This window comes from Bubalus kerabau, chromosome 2, assembly GCF_029407905.1.
Source record: "Bubalus kerabau isolate K-KA32 ecotype Philippines breed swamp buffalo chromosome 2, PCC_UOA_SB_1v2, whole genome shotgun sequence".
Classification (NCBI taxonomy): Eukaryota; Metazoa; Chordata; class Mammalia; order Artiodactyla; family Bovidae; genus Bubalus; species Bubalus kerabau.
The window spans coordinates 188,631,230-188,651,133 of NC_073625.1; the positions used below are offsets into that span (position 1 = coordinate 188,631,230).

General features: G+C 52.6%; 1 protein-coding gene across 1 annotated transcript in view; it reads left to right on the top strand.

The window, feature by feature from the left end:
* Nucleotides 1-3,380: 3,380 nt before the first annotated feature.
* The window catches only part of UMODL1 (uromodulin like 1), a 76,565-nt gene continuing 60,041 nt past the window's right edge, over nt 3,381-19,904 (top strand). Inside the window, exons 1-4 of the mRNA XM_055570131.1 lie at nt 3,381-3,456; nt 8,040-8,282; nt 15,947-16,108; nt 17,534-17,655. Coding sequence (XP_055426106.1) covers nt 3,381-3,456; nt 8,040-8,282; nt 15,947-16,108; nt 17,534-17,655 — 603 coding nt within the window. The remainder of the gene's footprint in view (nt 3,457-8,039; nt 8,283-15,946; nt 16,109-17,533; nt 17,656-19,904) is intronic.

Consider the following 19,904-nt stretch of genomic DNA (forward strand, 5'->3'; position numbering starts at 1 on the left):
CGTGTGTGCAGGTCCTTGGATCCAGCCTGCACCCTGCGGGCTTCCCCCAGTCCTCTAGTTCTTGGACACGGCATCGGCAGGATGCTGGATTTGTACACCAGGAGGGGCACCTGGGGGCCCTTTGCTGGTTAAATTGGTGGACAGATGCACCCAGATGTGACGTCCTGGAGGGCCATCCCTTGCACTGCTGGTTACAGGGCATGGTTCTTTCTCCTCAACGTGTTTACAGGGGAAAGTCAAATGTGGGAAATCCCTGTGGCATCAGGCAGAAAAGCACACAGGAGGGAAACACCATGCTGTGGATGAACCAGAAACACACAGCCTGCACGCTTACCCTGCCTGTGCCCGGAGGATGCGAATGCAGGGTGAGAGCGGACAGAGCTAGACCAGGCTGCCGAGACCGAGGGATTTTTTAATCCCATGGTTTTGATATGAAGAGAAAGCATACTGTGACAATATTTCATGGACAACTTCTGGTTAGCAGGAAGTGCTCAGCAGACAAAATGTCTTGATTTTGCTCCCCTCTCTTGAGTCTGAAGCTGGGTTCTCTCCTGGTTGAACTATGTCCAGACAGGGGTGGAGCGTGAAGAACGTGGGCTTCAGAACTGAATCCCCCTTGCCGAGGGCCTTTTGGACCCTCAGCCTCTTTATCTGTACAAGGAAGATAAGGGACCTACTTCATAGGGTGGTTCTGAAGATGAGAAAAAGTGGTGCCCGAGGCCAATTTCCAGTTTCAAAATACAAGATTATCCTTGATTCCACCTCATCTTTTAGGGAAGTGCTCATATCTTACAGCATCAAACGTTCTGAGGGGTGATGGAATACTGGAATACAGATTCAACTCATATTTTAAATGTTCATATTTAGCTTTATTATAATACTTTTCCTACTGGTGGCTCAGCTGGTCAAGAATCTGCATGCAACTCTGAAGATCCAGGTTCAATCCCTGGGTCAGGAAGATCCCCTGGAGAAGGGAATGGCAACCCACTCCAGTATTCTTGCCTGGAGAATTCCACGGAGAGAGGACCCTGGCAGTCCATGGGGTTGCAAAGAGTCGGGCATGACTGAGTGACTAACACACATACACAGATTTATTCTGTCAGTGCTAATTGAACTTTATTCTCTTGAATGTTCTATTACAACTTTAGCATGCATCCTTTTATTGACACTTTTTAAATTTTTTATTTTATTTTTTAATTTTATTTATTTTTTTGAATTTTATTTTATTATTTAACTTTACAATATTGTATTGGTTTTGCCATATATCAACATGAATCCGCCACAGGTATACACGTGTTCCCCATCCTGATCCCCCCTCCCTCCTCCCTCCCCATACCATCCCTCTGAGTCGTCCCAGTGCACCAGCCTCAAGCATCCAGTATCGTGCATTGAACCTGGACTGGCGACTCGTTTCATATATGATATTATACATGTTTCAATGCCATTCTCCCAAATCATCCCACCCTCTCCCTCTCCCACAGAGTCCAAAAGACTGTTCTATACATCAGTGACTCTTTTGCTGTCTCGTATACAGAGTTATTGTTACGATCATTCTAAATTCCATATATATGCGTTAGTATACTGTATTGGTGTTTTTCTTTCTGGCTTACTTCACTCTGTATATTGACACGTTTTTTTAAACCTCTGTTAGAGCAGCAGGATTTGTGAGTCAGTCCTGGAGTACTGTTTTTCTATAAAGGGTACTGGCTCCCAGGAGACTCGCTCTGAGCCCCTTAACTGCATGATTATTTCCAGTTTTTTTCTCTCGTCCTGGTATCTGTGATCTAGTCATTAACCATGCAAACGAGCAGTTAATCATCTCAGGGGTTAATCTCTGGAGAATTAAAGATGTAGTCATGTTCTTTGGGAATTAGGCCAGAAGGGCCCTCCTGGCACAACTGTTTTGTATGCTGAGCACGAGGGAATTATACATCTGAATCAAGGAGCCGAGCTGGATCTTTATTATCCTATTTGAAAGTTTTCTCAGTAGAACCAATGAGATCTTTGTATAACGTTCACAATTGTGCCTAGTTTAATATTAAAAATTGTACCACGCAATGAAAGATGACCCAATAGAGGAATAAGAAGATGGCATTGGCTGGGAAGTATTCGATATGAAACTTACAAATTCAGTTCACACCTGATGGCTACTGAAATAAAACATAAATCAGCTATCATTCTGTCATCGTTTGTTGCTCAGTCTCTCAGTCGTGTCTGACTCTTTGCAACCCCACGAACGGAAGCACACCAGACTTCTCTGTCCTTCACTATCTCCCAGAGTTTGCTCAAACTAATGTCCATTAAGTCGATGATGCCATTCAGCCATCTCATTCTCTGTTGCCCCCTTTTCCTCCTGCCCTCATTCTTTCCCAGCACCAGGGTATTTTCCAGTGAGTTGTCTCTTTGCATTGGGTGGCCAAAGTATTGGAGCTTCAGGTTCAGCATCAGTCCTTCCAATGAATATTCGGCATTGATTTCTTTTAGGATTGACTAGTTTGATCTCCTTACAGTCCAAGAGACTCTCAAGAGTATTCTCCAGCACCACAGTTTGAAAGCATCAGTTCATCCTTACCATGTTTTATTTCTCCGGCCCTTCTTGGGCCGGGGCCACTTTTATAGAATCATGGAATTGTTATTTTTTTTTCGGAGACAGAACTGTTTGAGGTTCTGCTTTGATGTCACAAGATGAGAAGCTGTTTCCACGCTGCTAAGTGTCCTCCCGGGGTGCATGTCTGGGCGATGTTACATTCACACGCTCTGTACTAACTTACTAACCCCCTACCTCCCTGAGGCTCACTTCCACACCCTGCGGCTTTAAATTCTGGCAAGTGATGAACAGCTCTGAGAATGCAGCTTCATGGCCCTCAGACCCAGCTTCAGGCAGGAATCACTGGGTCACAGGGGTAGGTTTATGGCTTTTGATCTATTTGTCCAATTGTGCGAAGGATGCTCTCTGAATCTGATGTACCACTTTGATTTGCTGCTGTTTTCTTCTGCCAGTTCGCTACGATAAGGTAAGAGAATACTTTGGACTTGATGGAGGGAGTCAGATTCGGGTCTGAAATGTGTTTTCTGCGTAACAACGAGATGGGACCCTGTGATGTCGTCTGGCAGGTGGGTACTTACCTTTCCTGAGAGATGCCATCTGCCTGGATGGAGAATGGGCCATGACACAAAGGTGCCCCGGGGGACACGGCCACAGTGGTGGCTGGTGTTTACGAGCAGGCATAAGGGACTGCTCCCGGCAGGCACACGGTCTGAAGCCTCTGCCGCAGCCAGTGGCGCAGGGGAGAGACGGGCCTTCTCTCCGGGTCCAGGCAGCCCAGGCCCCTTCGTGCTGCCACTCAGGAGAGACCCAGAGTCACCACCACTGCCCAGCCATGCTCAGGACCCTTGGGATGGCCCTGCTGGCCCTGCTCATCGTTGTGAACCCAAGCCAGGCCAGCGGCTTCACAGGTGAGGGGTCTGGGCTCCATGTGGGTGATGCTGGAGGGGCAAGAGCTCCCAGGAGAGGGTCTCCTGAGGACAACAACCCTGCCAAGAGTGGGGCAGGCAAAGCTGCACCTGCTGGGAGAGTCAGGGACTGCTCCTTTTTGGGAAAACTTTCTGTAACCACAAAAAAGGTGATGGGAATGCTTCAGAATCAGCTAGGGGTGAGTGGGGTTCAAGGGCAGGTTCTGAGTCATTGGGTCTGGGGTGGGACCCAGAACTCTGCATTTCTGCCAGTGGTACAGATGCTATAGGCCTGCTGAGAGTAGCACATGCCTGGAGATGGAGAATCGAAGTCTCTGGAACCTTGGCCCATTAGTCTTCAATTTACAGATAAGGGGAGGGAGACCCAGAGTGGCCAGGGACTCACACAGGGTCACACAGCTGGCCAAAGGCAAGATTTCTACCAGGACGACCCTGCCCTTGATCCTGACTCTGACCTCCTTTCCCCCACCAGGGAGGGGGGTTCAGGATGTGGGTCTTCCCGCTCACCTGCGGCTCTGCCAAGCCCATTTCCTCGACATTAAACGAGGGTGCTTGTGGCTCAGGGGGATGAGAAGGGTCGGGAACACTTCCAGGGCCTTTGAGAGACACGTGTCAGCTGCCAAACACTGGGATTCACAAGCCCCAGATTTCAGAGTGCTGAGATTACAAAGCGTTTAAGTCGTTTTCTCCTACACATCTATCTTATTCTGTTGGGGATTCAAACAGAGCCCTTCTGGGTTCCTGCTCTCAGTTTCAAACTGGTTTAAAATTTCTTCACAAATAGGCAGAATTTTGTTATTTCTCTTTTATGAACTGTGATTTTGTAAGGAAACTTGGTATTTCCTCCGGAATGAGTAATGTGCACATCATTCAGGTCAGTGGCAGGACAATGGGAATGTCGGGAAGCCAGATGAGATCTCACGGGGCGTTTTGTGCACGTGAGGGCTTGGGCGGTGGCAGCTCAATGGTCCATCAGGGCTGCAGGTCTGTCTGCTCCCAGGTTCCACAATACTGAGGCGACGGTCATTATGTCATTTAATCCTTCTACAATCCCAGGCACAGCTATGATTTTACAAAAGGCAAGACCAGGGCACCGAGAGGACATGAAATGAGGTCAGAGCCACATGGCTGGTATTTGTGGAGCTGGTATGAGTGCTGGCCTCAGCACCTACCAGAGCACTTAGATTTTCTCCTGCTGGGATTAGAACCCGGGAACCCCACCTTCTGTGCTGCGGAAAGGATTTGTTGAACAGCAGAATATGCCCAGTGGTTTCTGTGGTGGGCTCTGGCAAGAAGCCAGGCCTGGGAGGACTTGGTGGCTTCCAGCACAATGTAAAAGACGAAGGAGAGGCAAGTGGAGTTTGGAAGATTTGTGTGTGTGTGTGTGTGTGTGTGTGTGTGTGTGTGCCTGTGTCTCTGCTTGTATGTGTGTCTGCTGTGTGTGTTTGTATCTATGTCTGTGTGCATGTGCGTGTGTCTCTCTGTGTGTGCGTGTGTCTCTCTGTGTGTGCGTGTATCTGTGTGTGCGTGTGTCTGTGTATGCACACGTGTCTGTGTGTGTGGTGTGTCTGTGTCTCTGTGTGTTGTGTCTCTGTGTGTCTGAGTGTCTCTATGTGTTGTGTGTGTGTGTCTGTGTTTATATCTGTGTCTGTGTGTTTGTGTGCATGTGTGTGTGTGTTTGTGTGTGTGTGTGTGTGTGTGTGTGTGCACATGCCTGTGTGCAGGAGGGCTCTGCTGAGGATCAGCTGGGACCTTGTCATGATCAGGCCCAGAGGCTTTCTGGAGGCAGAGGAGTAATCTTCATCAGTGGTTGCATCTTGCCTTCAGTTCAGATGAAAAACAAGGTCTAGGTGGGCCTCACCAACTTCTCCACGCAGGAAGCTTTGTCCTGTTCACCCTATTGCTCCACGGTGACCCTGCTCACTGCACATCTTCTCCAGCCCCCGTCCCAGTCACCTCTAAGCTCTGACCTCAGAAGCCGCCTGCTCCTGCCTCACCCCACCCAGCCAGGGGCCTCCTGGTCCCTCCCAAGGCTTCCTGGGACCTGCTCTTTGGTGGGTGCAGGTTGTGTCCACTCCCAGAGGCCTGGCCATCCCTAGGGAGGCCACCATGTGGCTTGGGAGTAGACTCGCTCTGGGGTGGTGGGATTCAGCACCCGACTCTGTCTGGAGGAAGACTGCAGGCTCTCCCGCCAGCCTGAGCATGAGGGCTGGCTTGGCCTCAATCCTTCTGGGGGTCACCAACCCCCAAGCCTTGCTTTCTGCATGCTTGTGGGCACCCATGGGCTTCCCAGGTGGCACTAGTGGTAATGAGCCTTCCTGCCAATGCAGGAGATGTAAGACATGTGGGCTCAATCCCTGGATCAGGAAGATCCTCTGGAGGAAGGCATAGCAACCCATTCCAGTATTCTTGCCTGGAGAATCCCATGGACAGAGGAGCTGGCGGGCTACAGTCCATGGGGTTGCAAAGAGTTGAACATGACTGAAGCAACTTAGCACGTGTGCACTGGAGCACGTGGAGGACAAAGGTGGGAGTCACCAGGGGTGTTGTCTTGGTGTGGGGATGAAGGTGATTTCTGATGTCCCCTCTGAGCTCTGCCCCAGAAATCCAGCTTCTCCCTGAAGGTTTACTCTGTAACATAGAGCCCCTATCCAGTGGATGTACAGTCTCATAGAGCTTAGAGCTCTATATGAGGTTGAATATATGAAGACCTAAGATATATTCAAGTCATTCATTCATCCTTCACTGACAGCCCATGAATGCAGCGAGTCCCACACTAGCCTCAAATGTGGAGGGCACCCCATGGTCCCCATGTCAGCCCTGGGGTCTGCTTTGGCAAAGCACCACAGACTGGGGGACTTGGTGGTGGTGGTTTGGTCGCTGAGCTGTGTCTGGCTTTTTGTGACCCCAAGGGCTGCAGCCCGCCAAGCTCTTCCGTCCATGTGATTCTCCAGGCAAGAATACTGGAATGGGTTGCCATTTCCTTCTCCAGGGAATCTTCCTGACCCAGGGGTTGAACCCGGGTCTCCTGCATTGCAGGCGGATTCTTTACCACTGAGCCACCAGGGATTCATGGGGGACTTAACAGTTGAGATTTATTTCCTCTCAGTCTGGAGGCCAGAAGTTCAAGATCAAGGTGTGGGCACGGTGGATTCCTCCTGAGTCTGGGAGGGAGGGTCTGTCCCAGACACCACATCTCCCCAGCTTCCAGGGGCTTGGGTCTATTTGTGATTTGAGTGACCTTGGCCTGTAGGAGCATCACCCTGACCTCAGCTTCATCTCCCATCTTATCTCCCTGGGTGCATTCCTGTCTCTGTGTCCGTTTCCCCTTTGATAAGGACGCTGGTCATGTTGCATTAGAGGCCACTCTGCTCCAGTATAAACTCATCTCAACCAGTTATGTCTGCAGAAACCCTACTTCCAAGTAAGGTCACATTCTGAGGTCCTGGGCCTTAGAACTTCAATGTGTGAATTTGGGGTGGGACACACTTCAGCCTGGAGGCAAAGAGCTGACTCGTTGGAAAAGACCCTGATGCTGGGAAAGATTGAGGGCAGGAGAAGGGGACGACAAAGGACAAGATGGTTAGGTAGCGTCACTGAATCAACGGACACGAATCTGAGCAAACTCTGGGAGATAGTGAAGGGCAGGGAAGTCCGTGCTGCAGTCCATGGGGTCGCAAAGAGTTGGATATGACTAAGCGACAGAACAACAGCCACCACCCTTCAGCCCATAATAATAGTCCCTGCTCCATGAGGCAGTAGAGGCTCCCTGGGCAGATAGAACACCCCAGGACCCCAAGCGAGCTGGTCCATGACATTGAGACACAGGGCTGGTGACAGCAGGTGCCACAGGGTCTTGAGAACCAAGTAGTGATGCTGACGAAGGCCATGGGCATCTGTGCCCAGGAGCCAAGCTCCAGGTGAAAGACATTCAGGGCCGGATAAGGCAACCTGGGTGTTTCAGTGCAGGTACTGTGCCCTCATCTCCTGCTGACGATAGCAACAATCAGACTGTACTTTACCATCTATGCACGTCTCACATGGGCTTGACATGTGTGTCTATCTTCCATCTCATTCCAAAACGGGTGTCACTGCCAGTGTGCCCAGCACATGTTGGGCTGGCGTATTCATTGAGGGAACTTCTGTGTATTCACGTTGCGCGTGACAGCCCTTACTGTGGAGATGAGAGGTGTGCACAGTCTCTCTGTCCTGGAGAGTCTGAGGACCCACAGCAGAGCCCAGGACGTGAGCCCCAGATGCTTGGTTCCTCCGTATCCCTCCCTTCAATGTAGAGCACCGCTGGGAGGAGGAGCAGGCTGGGAGGTGTCTCCTGTCTTGCAGAGGAGGCTTGCTCAGCACAGGTGTCATGCTTTATCCCTTGAGTCTCCATGCCTGCATTGCTTTCTCAGATACAGGCCAGTGGGCAGATCCTCTGGGGTCTGCCCTGTGCAGGGGTTTTGTTTCACCTGCTCTTGCAGAAGCGGGGGACTTGCAGAGGACCCCGCAGATTGTTTGATCCTAACATTTTCTTCTCTTGTTTCTCCATCTTCCTCCCTCCCTCATAGAAAAAGGCCTCTCTCTGCTGGGCTTCCGGCTGTGCAACTACAGCGTGACCCAGAGCGTGCAGAGCATGAAGGCTGTGCAGATGTCCCGCCTAACCCGCGTTCCCTGCGGGGGCTGGATCCCCTTATGGCGCTGCCCGAAGACCGTCTACCAGACCGGGTACCTGGTGGTGGAAGTTCCGGAGCCCAGGAATGTGACCGACTGCTGCGAGGGCTACGAGCAGCTGGGCCTCTACTGTGTCCTGCGTGAGTCCTGTCCAGTCTTGGGATAGCCACTGTTCACACCCTTAGCCCTGAACTGACTAGATCCTTCTGGAATGCTGCTTCTCAGCCTCCCATGTGCAGCTGGGTCATTCAGAGGGCTGGCCCAAGCGCAGGGCACTGGCCTCAGCCCAGGGTTTCACATCCAGGCGTGGAGTACGCGTTCTCATAGGTGCTGATGCTGCTGGCATGAGGCCCCACTTTGAGAACCTGTTGTGGGTGTTGGCTCTCAGACATGGCTGCACATTAAAGTCTCCAGAGCTTTAAAAATGCTGATGGCTGGGTCTCTTCTCAGAGACTGTGATGGATTCTGTCTGGGGCAGAGCTTGGGTACTGAGATCTTTTTTTTTAAGGCCCCTCCAGCAATTCTTGGGCTTCCCCGGTGGCACTAATGGTAAACAACCCACCTGCCAATGCAGGAGACATAATAGACCAGAGTTTAATCCCTGGGTTGGGAAGATCCCCTGGAGAAGGAAACGGCAACCCACTCCAGTATTCTTGCCTGGAGAATCCCGAGGACAGAGGAGCCTGGTAGGCTACAGTCGGTGGGGTCACAAAGAGTCAGACGTGACTTAGCGCTTAACAGGCACTAATGTGCAGCAGGAATTCTAACCGGCGGCTAAGTTTGAGAACCAGCATTTGTATCTCCTCTATGTTGGCAACCAGGTTTTTCATTCTAAAGACTGTGAAATCCTTATCTGAACTCCAATCTGCAAGAGATGGAAAGGGGCCCCCAGGGGCCCCTAACTGTCCAGAGGCCTCCAGGCCCTCTAATCCTTTCTGTGTGATTTAAAGATGCTTGGGGTGGTGATCTGCACTGGTGTGGCTGATCCGGGCTATGTCTGAGATTGAGGGGACCAGGCTGTGTGGGAGTTTGGGGCTCAGCCTCCTGGCCCAAAGGGAACTTCCCAGAAGACTTCTTCCAGGGCGAGGGTGCAGGTGGGTGCATGTGTGAATGTGGGGGAGGTGTGACCGTTACTTTGAGTCAGCTCCAGAGCTAAGATGGGTTTCTGAACAGTCAGGAGGTTGCCCTGTCCCCACACCCATGATGGAGGGGAAGCGAGATGGGTGGGGCTCTGTGGGTGGCCATGGGGCACCCTGAGACGTGAGGGCCACCACCTCCAAAAGCAGAAAGTGCCAGCTTGGGATGGTGCAGGGAGGGTCCCACATGCGCCATCGCTAGGGCCGGAGGCCAGGACAGGCAGCAGGCTAGATGTGGACCCCGCACCCCCAACCCCAGGGGCTATAAGATGTAGAGTCGGGAATCAGCCAGACCCTGCAGATGGTTGCGTGGGTGGAACACAGAGTCCTTCTGAGCTTGCCCTCTCTCAGGCCCCCAAAGCCTGCAGAGGTCAGGAGAGCTGACATCTCTCTGCTCAGAGGCCAGACTCAGAGATGACAGGACAGCTCAGAGTGAGCAGGTCCAAGAAGCGTACCTCTCCCTGGAATTTTGAAATGACACCACAGCCACCACCAGTAAAGCTAGGAAGGGGCAGGGGGCGTCAGGTCTGGAGCTGCGCAGCTGCTGTGCATTCATGCTGGTTCCCTAAAGGGAAATTTGTGGGCGTTGTGTGTGGAGGGGCTGTCCCTTGGTTCTGGGTCCGAGGAGTCTCTTCCTGTGCTGACTGTGGGCCCCTCTCCACTCTCCCTGTCTCTAAGGGCCACATGTACAAAGCGTCGTGCCCCTGACCTGGGAGCACCCTATTCCTGAGGGGGGTGTGCCATGTTGGGGAGGCCTTGGATGGGGCTCATGGCAATTGGCTTGGAGCATCAGATTCTGGTTGATGGAGGGGCCATCCTGCCCCCGCTCACCTTCACTACACTTCCCACCTGCTGGCTGTCATGGGGCTGGTGAGGTCACAAGTCCAGAAGGCCAGAGGCATCCTTGGCTCCACCCAGGCCCAGCGGTCACCTTTCTCTGCACTCTGCTGCCCCGCAGCACTGACAAGCAAATTCTCCCGGATAGAAGGCAGGGAGGGACCTGCCGCACATGTTTCTTCCCAGCAGAACAGCCTCTTGGGGACTCAGCCCCACTTGTAAAGTGTTAGCACCTTTAAATAGAAACTCACCAGGCAGGAGAGGCCCAGAACATTCTAACTAGAGTCCTGTAGGCAGATCTGCTCTGGGAACTGCAGATCGTGGGGTGACTGATGTTTGAGGGTGGGGACCGGGTGGAGGCGCTGGGAATGAAGGAAGGAGCACTCACCCAGAAGGCTCCCCAAGCCCCACAAAGGGGGCTGAGATGGAGTGGGGGGTCCACAATCCTCCTGGACCTTAGAAGGGTCACTCCAGAAGCAGCATGGAGAGGAGCCAGTCAGGAGCCCTGAAGGATGGAGAAGAGAGAGGAAAAGGGGGTTTGATTGAGGGCATCCTATAATGTTCAGTGGAGACTCCTCCTCACTACTGAACAGGAGCCGATGGGGACACAGCCCGGGGAAGGCAAGTCCCTTGACCAAAATGGGGCAGACTTGGGCCCGAGTCTCCCTGACCCCTGTCGGGTTCAGTGTGTGGTGATGGGCCCAGAGCCCACTGGGAAAGTCCTGGTTTGGTGTCTGGACCCTGCTGGGCACTGCGGCTGCTGAGGAGACTGGTGTGTGAACACAGAGCTGGGGTGGGGACCTGCAGAGCTCATTCGCTATGGCTTGTGAGGTCCCCAGTGAGCATTTGATTCCCCCCACCTCCAAGCTCAGGGGCACCATGTGGGCAGCTGGAAAGTACCCGGTCGGAAGAGTTTACACCACGGGTACCGGCAGCTCAATTCTCTCCACGCCTGCCTGGCTTCTCTGATCAAAGCCTGAATGTTGGTTCTGTGATGCCTCCTGACAGCCTGGCTCTTTGGAACTGGAAGTGAGAAGTCTCTGAAAGTGATGTACTGAGACCTGTGCTGGGGCTGACTGGCAGGGAACCAGGCAGAGGCCAGACCCTGAACGTGTTGGCCACAGGAGGAGCCAGGGTGTTTGGGAAAGGAGGAGGGCAGAACGCAGCTCACCTGCGTGTGGGGCTTCTCACGTCTCGGCAACCTAAGCTCAGGGGTCTCATCTCAGCAGCACCAAAACCTCAGCCTTGCTCTCTTCTTTCTCCTCCCACTCAACAGCCAAGGACCTAAAAAAGGGAAAAGCATTATGAGAGCACGTGGTATGGTTTTCAGTCTAGATGACCTTTTCAAATTTTTTAAGTCCCACATTTTGAAAGCAATGATAAGCCATACGTGGTTTTATTTAAATGTCTCCTTAAAACACAAAAAGGAATACACAAGCCATGGAGAAAATTTGGAAACAAAGAAGAGAGAGAGAAAAAAAAAGGGAAATTGCCCATAATCAACCCCCTCCTTGCCCCACAAGAATAACTACGGTTAACATTTTCTTCTAGTTTCCTTCAGGGCAGACGTTTTACAAAAGCAGGGTCACCCTGTTGAAGATATTTTGTAGCACACTTTTACCCCTTGGCAATTTATCTGGAACATCTTCTGTGTCAATGGATCGCATTCTCCAGCATGATTTAATGCCCACAAGGCATTACCTCATAGGGATGGATCAGCATTCAGCAATCTCCTACGGCTTAACATCTCGTAGTTTCCAATTTTTTTTCCGTTATAAATAATGCTGCAATGAGTAATGTATGGTGCAAACACGGCTGCACACAAGTTAGAATATTGACCCAGGATAGATTCCTCAGAGGAAGACTGAGCATCACAGTGGACGCTCTATACCTGCTGTTCCTGCATGGCTGGTCTCCTTCACACAACACGCCTAGGACCCCGCTGGACTGAGAGCCTACCCCAAACGTCCCATCTCCTGGGCTGATGGCTAGGGTCCCTTTGAGGAAAGAGGATTCTGAGGAGGCTTATAATCTGATTATCCCAGAGTGGATCAGATTCCCCAGCCCTGGAGAGTCCTCAGGGCTGTGGCTCAGAAAGCTCTGCCTTATCTCATTGAATGGTGCCTAACGTGGGATGGCCAGGCGCTGGGCAGTCCGGAGGCGTTGCTTGTGTCGAGTTAGGGAAGGAGAAGCAGATTTTTAACTTTCTACCAAGTTGGAACTGTTGACTGTTCTCTTGGGCTCTCTGTAGGCTGGCCAGCCCTGAGGGACAGAGAGAGATTACCAGCAGCCTTCAAATAAGACAAACTGTAACTCGAAAGCAGTTCTGATGTGAGCAGGCAAGCATTTTGGGAAGTCAATTTTTCTCCATGTCCTGTATTTTCCTTTCATTTAGATAAACCTCTTGTTGTTCAGTCGCTCAGTCATGTCCAGCTCTTTGTGACCCCATGGACTGCAGCACACCAGGCCTCCCTGTCCATCACCAACTCCTGGAGCTTGCTCAAACTCATGTCCATTGAGTTGACGATGCCATCCAACCATCTCATCCTCTGTCGTCCCCTTCTCCTCCTGCCCTTAATCTTTCCCAGCATCAGGGTCTTTTCCAATGAGTCAGCTCTTTGCATTTAGGTGGCCAAAGTATTGGAGTTTCAGCTTTAGCATCAGACCTTCCAATGAATATTCAGGGTTGATTTCCTTTAGGATTGACTGGTTTGATCACCTTGCTGTCCAAGGGACTGTCAAGAGTCTTCTTCAGCACCACAGTTCAAAAGCTTCAATTCTTTGGTGCTCATTCTTCTTGGTTTAGGATAGTTTTAGATTTCCAGACAAAGATTTGTAAAGACAGTAAAGAAAGTCCCCTGCCTCCTCTCCCAGAGTCCCTAATGTTAGCTCTGACATTTCCAGGGTGCATGTACCAGCAAGTACCAACCCTGCTGCCTTACTGTTAGCTCTACTCCATGCTTCATTTGGATTTCTGTTCCCTCCGTAACATCACTTTTCTGTCCCAGGAGACCAGGTTATTAATACATTTAGATTCATGTATCAAATATCTTCAGTGCTGAGGTGGTTGGTTTTTATGATGGATGAGAAAGCACAGAGCTCCGGATCCCTGGTTGGTGGCCCTCCAGGGATTCCCGCATTTCCATCCCAGCCCCGCCTCTCGGGCTGCCCTGCATGTCTGTTCTTCACACCCCCAAAACCTTCCCTGTGTGGCCGCTTCTCCAGGACTTCAGACATCGGACTAGCCACCAAGACAACTAGGAAGTGAGGAAGGAGCCAAGGGCAGCGTGGAGAGGAGAACACTCCTGAGAGTGACCGCCAAGCCCGGACTCGGCTTCCACAAGGAGAGAGCTGACGGGGACCCTCTCTGCATGTTTCAGCAGCTAAATCTTCTTCTCCTTGGCTGATGCAGCTGCCCTGGTGATGTGTTCCCAGCAGGAGGGGCCACTCCCCTTTTTTTCTGTCTGTGGAGCATCCTGCAGAGAGCCCAGGGGACCCCAGAGGACCACTGTCAGTACTCAGCACTTCCCTTCCACCGGGCAAGCCCACAGGTCCCCCCAGGGGCGGGTCCTCCCCAGCTCTGTAGGTGTCCTTCCAGAACGTGGTTGTCACGCCTCCTCTGACTTTCCAGGGGTTTGAGGGGCCTGGAGCTGTGCTTCTGAATGTCATGTGGGACACAGAGACTTACGTGGATCTGGGCGGGAGCCGGATGGGTTTGAGTGACATTCATGCTGGCATGGAGCACTTATCCCAGGGTGGGCAGCCAGACCTCATGCAGGCCCTTTCTCAGATGCTGGCACTGGGGTCTCACCTTCCTTGTACTTTTCTCCCTGCTGCTCTTAGCCCCCTGGAGCTCAGGGCTGTGAAGCCTTTGGTGTCCTGTGCTGCCCTCGGCTCCATCTACTGCTGGGCTTGCACAGACCCACAGATTCTCCCATGGGTCAGTCCTGCTGCCCCCAATGCCTGGATCCTGAGTGTCCCGTAGCATTGGCTCATACCTGGCCACCTGCCTCCAGCCAGCTTCCCCCAGGTTTCCGCTCTATCCATCCTCTGTGCTTTTCTATCCCTGAATATGGGCACCCGGGCTCCTGGCTAGATCCCCTAGGAGCCTGCAGATTCTTAGATAGTTCCTACATTTCTTAGATCTCTAAAAGCTCTTTTTCTTTAAAAGCCCACTCATGATTCCCCCAGACCCCTGGCTAAGGGTCAGGGCACCGGTTCCCCCGAGTCTCACATGGTGGTTCCAATCACATCTGGCCGCACACCCCCCCCCCCCCATTGTTTTCACTTCCTGTGGGCTCTTGCCTGCACATCTGCATCGTCTACCTGGAGCTGTATCACTCCAGGCAGAGCACGTTGTGAGTGGTGGCCCTGGAGATGTGCAGCCCACAGCCATGCTGCCTAATCTTGGTTGACCTCCCGGGAATTGACCAGAGGAGGGGACAGCCCAGGCTGCCCACATTTCCATGTGTAGGTCCCGAAGGTGTGTCAAGCTTCCCATCTGCACAGCCAAACCCTGGCTGTGCCTGAGCCCATTCATCCTGCAGCTTCTCCCAGGAATGGGGCCAAGTGGTTGACCAGGCTTGAAGCCTCTTGAAGCTTCTTCTTTCACATCCTGTCCTGTCTGTCAGTACGTCCTGTGGACAGTTGCAGCTGTATATTCCCAGGATCGGAGGCTTCCCACTGCCTCCACCCGTCACCCTGGTCCAGCCTGCACCATCTCTCACCTGGAGCATCACAATGGGCTCTCAGACAGGCCCCTGCCTCCCTGGCAGCCGGGACACAGCTCAGACGAGCAAGTCAGACTGCTCTCGTGGAGGTCAGCAAAGCAGGTTAGGGGAGGGAAGGAGCGGAGGATGTGGATGACTTCATGGCGTTGGCAGAGGGGTGGAAAGGTGGTTTGTCAAACTGCAGGTACTGGGGGCTCTACATATGGTGTGCGGCAGCTCCAGTCCCCGAGAACCACCTGAGGGTCCTGGAAGATGGGGACACAGAATAACGTGAGATGGGGTCAGAATAACGTGAGAATCTGGGCAGGGCAGCCACGGCGTCCCCTTCATCGCAGGACTGCCCTGACCCTCCAGGCCCCCCGTGACAACACCAGAGGGTTTTCCATGACCCAGCCCCCCTGCTTACCCACTATGCCATCACCAGGCCCACTCCTCATTCTTGCCTTTACCCCTCACCCTGCACACTGCTGCCCCCTGCCCAGGCATAAAGGCTGCTGGTTTGCAGGCTCCCCCACCTCCCTGGCCCTCCACACGCTTGTCTCCAGTGCGGTCTTCTTGCCCACCTGCTCCCGGGCCCTGCCTTCCTCCCTGCAGTGTTCATCTGCTCGAACTCCCATAGTTCTGTTTGTACACTGGCCCCCATCCACTAGGCTCTAAGTGTCCTGAAGGCAGAGACTTTGCCTCTGGGCTTCTGCTGGGTCCTGGGCACCTTGTGCTGGGCCTGGCACATAGTAAGTGCTCAGTAAATACTGGATGAATGAGTGAGCTGTTAAGCTGCAAAGCAGCAAGGGGGCCTCTCAGGGGGTGGTGGGGGCCCCCTCTATACAGACTCCTAAGGCCAAGAGAGAGGACACCCAGGCCCCCAGCCAAAGTTGCCCTCCTCCCAGAAAAGTCAGTCAGGCTGCATTAGAGTCAGAGCAAACAGTTTTAATGGCTGCTCTGCAGGGCATGGCGAGGCCCTTGAGCGGGTTGCTCTGTGAGCCTCGGAGCCGCAGATGGATCCCTCTGCCCAGAGGCATCCGGATGCAGCACCACATGGCCCACTGGGATTCTAGAGCCAACACCACTCATCACTCATTACCTCATCACCTGTCCCCCCAGCCCTGAACCGGTCTCAGGAGTTTGCATCCAGACCTGGGAGCTGCCCGGTGGTGGGGCTGGAAACATCCGCCTTGCCGTGCACCCTGGACGCTGAATGTCCTGGTCTTCAGAAGTGCTGCCCCTCATCAGGGGGCCACCGCTGCTCAGCCCCTGCAGCCCCAGGTAGGACAGGGGCCTGATCTGGGAGGAGGGGGGAGTGGGTTTCCGGAAGCAGCTGCTTGGATTTTACGGGGAGCCTACAGCCTGTGTCTGGCCTGCTTCACTCATCAATATCTGGCCACTGACCTCTGGGGGGAACTGTGCTCACAGATGCCCCAAGTGGGGAAGACGTTCCCGGAAGAGCAGGTGCCTCAGTTTCCCCACATTGCCAGGGGAAGCCCTTGGGGCCCCGGTGAGTTTGCTGGGAGCTGAGCTATGTCAGAGCTGGGCGGTGTCGGGCTGTCAGCTGCTGCAGCCCGTGGGGACCCCCCTGTCTGGCAGGTCCATGGCCTGTTTCTCAGTGCAGGTCCCTAGGAGAAGGCGTTCGTCAAGGTTCAGAGATAGGGAAACACACATTTGTGTACGTTTTATACAGGCTTCCCAAGCGGCACTAGGAGGTAAAGACTCTGCCAGCCAATGCAGGAGCCACAGGAGACTCGGGTTCAATCCCTGGTGTGGGATGATCCACTGGAGAAGGAAATGGGAACCCACTCTAGTATTCTTGTTTGGGAAATCCCATGAACAGAGGAGCCTGGTGGGCTACGGTCCATGGAAACAATCGGAATAACTGAGCACGCATGCATCATATTATATATGGTGCAATATATATTGTAATTCATTATTTATTGATATGTTACATATAGTATATATAATTTACTGTATTATATTACAGGACTTCCCTGGTAGATCAGCTGGTAAAAAAAAATCTGGCTGCAATGCAAGAGACCCCAGTTCGATTCCTGGGTTAGGAAGATCCTTTGGAGAAGGAATAGGCTACCCATTCCAGTATTCTTGGGCTTCCCTGGTGGCCCAGCTGGTAAAAAATCTGCCTGCAATGCGGGAGACCTGGGTTCAGTCCGTGGGTTGGGAAGATCCCCTGGAGATGGGAACGGCTACCCACACCATCATTCTGACCTGGAGAATTCCATGGACTGTATAGTCCATGGGGTATTATATTACATATATATATACTATAAATAATATATACTGTATTTTCTAGTATCAAACTGAAGTTAAAGTGTTAGTATATCAGTTGTGTCTGACTCTTTGTGATCCCATGGACTGTCATCTGCTGGGCTCCCTTGTCAATGGGATTGTCCAGGCAAGAATACGGGAGGGATTGCCATTACCTGCTCTAGAGGATCTTCCTGACACAGGATTGAACTCGGGGCTCCTGCATTGCAGGCAGATACTTTACCGCCTGAGCTACCAGGGAAGCCCATCTAGTATACATTGTATGTAATAATATATTATATAGTATACGTAGGATTATCTGTAATATGAGAGGACCGGGGATGGGAGGTGGGGGAGTGTGCCACACCGCCCCAGTGACCTCTGGCGGCCCCACCCTGTCCGGGGCCTGTGGCTCACCCACGTTCCCTCGCGCAGCTGCAGACAGCAAGCGGGAGGGTTGCTGGTACAACGTCACAGTTGTGGTGAAGATGGACTTCAAGGAGCTCCAGCAGGTGGACCCGCGGCTTCTGGATCACATGAGGCTTTTGCACTCCATGGTAGGTCGGGGGGAGGAAGGGGCTCCATGAGTGACCCCAAGTGACTGCCTCTGAACCAAACGTGAGATCTTCCTTAAAAATGTCTTGAAAGAGGTATGATTTTCATGCAACCAAATGCACTCTTACAAGCGTGCAGTTTGGCATGTTTTGAGGTACCTAGTATACAAGCCCTGCACCCTCATGGCGTGGAGCAGGGAACCCCTCCTCTCTCCAGGGTCTGTTGCTTAAACACAAGGGTGTCAGGTGCAGCCTTCCCAGGCCCTGGAGCTGTGCCCCCGAGTACCTCCCTTAGGGATCCCAAGTTCTGGCTCCTGATTGAGGGAGTATCTCAGAAGTTTGCAAGGTGCTGGATGAGGCCTCTAGGTAGGGCTCCACCCCCTCAGCACCATTCACGATTGGGGCTGGACAGGTCTTTGCTGTGGGGCTGCCTGTCCCATAGGATTTTGCAGCAGGCCTGGCTCTAAGCACAAAATGTGCCCAGCTGTGACAACCAAAACTGTCTCCAGGCGTAGCCACAGGTCCCCTGAGGGGTGACACTGGCCCCCTGGGGAGCCCCAGCCTAGACATAGCTCAAACTTTCTGGCGCCTCAGCAACGCCTCCAACCAGCAGGATATCTTCACCTGCTGGGTGTCCCCCATATCCCCCACCCAGGTCTTAGGAACCCAGCTGGCAGGGGCAGGCACTGCTCGTCACCCACTGTGAGGTGCCTGCCCTAGATGGTGGTCTGACCTCAGGCGAATGACCCACACAATCCCCCACATGTTCCGAAAGGCCCTGCACCTGGTGAGATGCTTGGCCATTGCCTCTTGAAATGCTTGATGATTCCTGAACAAGGGGCTACACGTTTTCCTTGTGCACTGGGCTTCACAAAGTGTGGCTGGTCCCGCCTGACCATCAGGCCCCACAGATGTGTCTCATGTGCCATGACATCAGACCCAGAGTTGGCTGGGATGAGCCTAGTTTAACAGAGGGCACACTCCCTCCCCTTGCTCTGGGCTGTGCAGTAACTGGTTTGAGAGGTATTCTCAGTCATCACCTTGACCCAGAAGTGTCCTTAACTGCCCCCACTGGAAGAGATTTCTGTCCCTCCTTAGCTTGTTGCAGAGTTTGGGATGCACAGTAGGCCAGTAAGAACATGGCCAGTCTGCAGCCAGATTGCCTGGACTCAAATCCCAGCACTGTCACTCATTAGCTGTGTGACCTTGGGCAAGTTACTTAACCTCTCTGTGCCTTAGATTCTATTAAACAGAAATAATCATAATCCTACCTGAGACAGTGGCTGTGAGGTTGAGACAATCCATGTAAAGAGCTTAAGATGATGCTGATCTGGGTAGGTTCTGAGCTGCTGTGGTTGCTGGGTTTTGTATGTTACTGTCTCCTGTCGCCCTTTATCTCTTTGTGCATGTAGGCTTTTTCCCTCCCTGCTGGAGAAGCCTGTCCACACGGGCTCCTGACTGTAGTAAATGTTAGGCACTCTGACTAAGGGGTTTGCAAGAGGCCAATGTTGGCTTTCTGCTCTGCCGACCCTCGTGAAGGGTTTCAAGCCTGCTGAGGAGGGTACAGGCTTTGGTGCCCCCACCCAAACACCTTCTGGTTCCCTGGGGAGATTCAGGAGCTTTTTGGCAAAGCCTGCTTCAGGGTTCTCCTGGTGGTCATGCTGCTTTGCCTGGCTTCCCAGGCAAATAATACCTTGAGATGTCAAGATCCTAGACTGGAGCAAAAGGAAGTCAAGTGGAATAAGAAAAGGGATCATTAAACTTCAGAACGTATCAGATGTGACTTGACACCTAATTCCAGACCTGATTCTCTGCTGTCAGCTGCAAGGGGTGGAGGGGGGGGGTCCCGCACTGACCCGTGTCTCTTTTCGGGGCTGCCGTGGCAGAGCACACAGGCAGGGGTACGTGTCAGACCTCTCCTTGGCTTCTCCCTGTGTCTTCACACCATTCCCTTCTGCCAGTGTCTGTCTGTGTCCAAATTCCTTGGTGGAAGGACACTAGTCACACTGGAGCAAGGCCCACCCTAATGAGCTCATCCTAATAATTACATCTGCAGAGCCTTGTCTCCAAATAAGGTCACATTCTGAGGTGCTAGGACTCCAATGTGGGGATTGTTTTTTGGTAGGGGGGGACACGATTCAGCCCCTAAGTATTTATAATCCGGTTTGCAGGACTTTTATTGGAATGAAGGCAGAAGTAAAAATATTGTAGAGATTTCTCTTTTTTGCACAGGTGAATGATGCGAGAGTGCG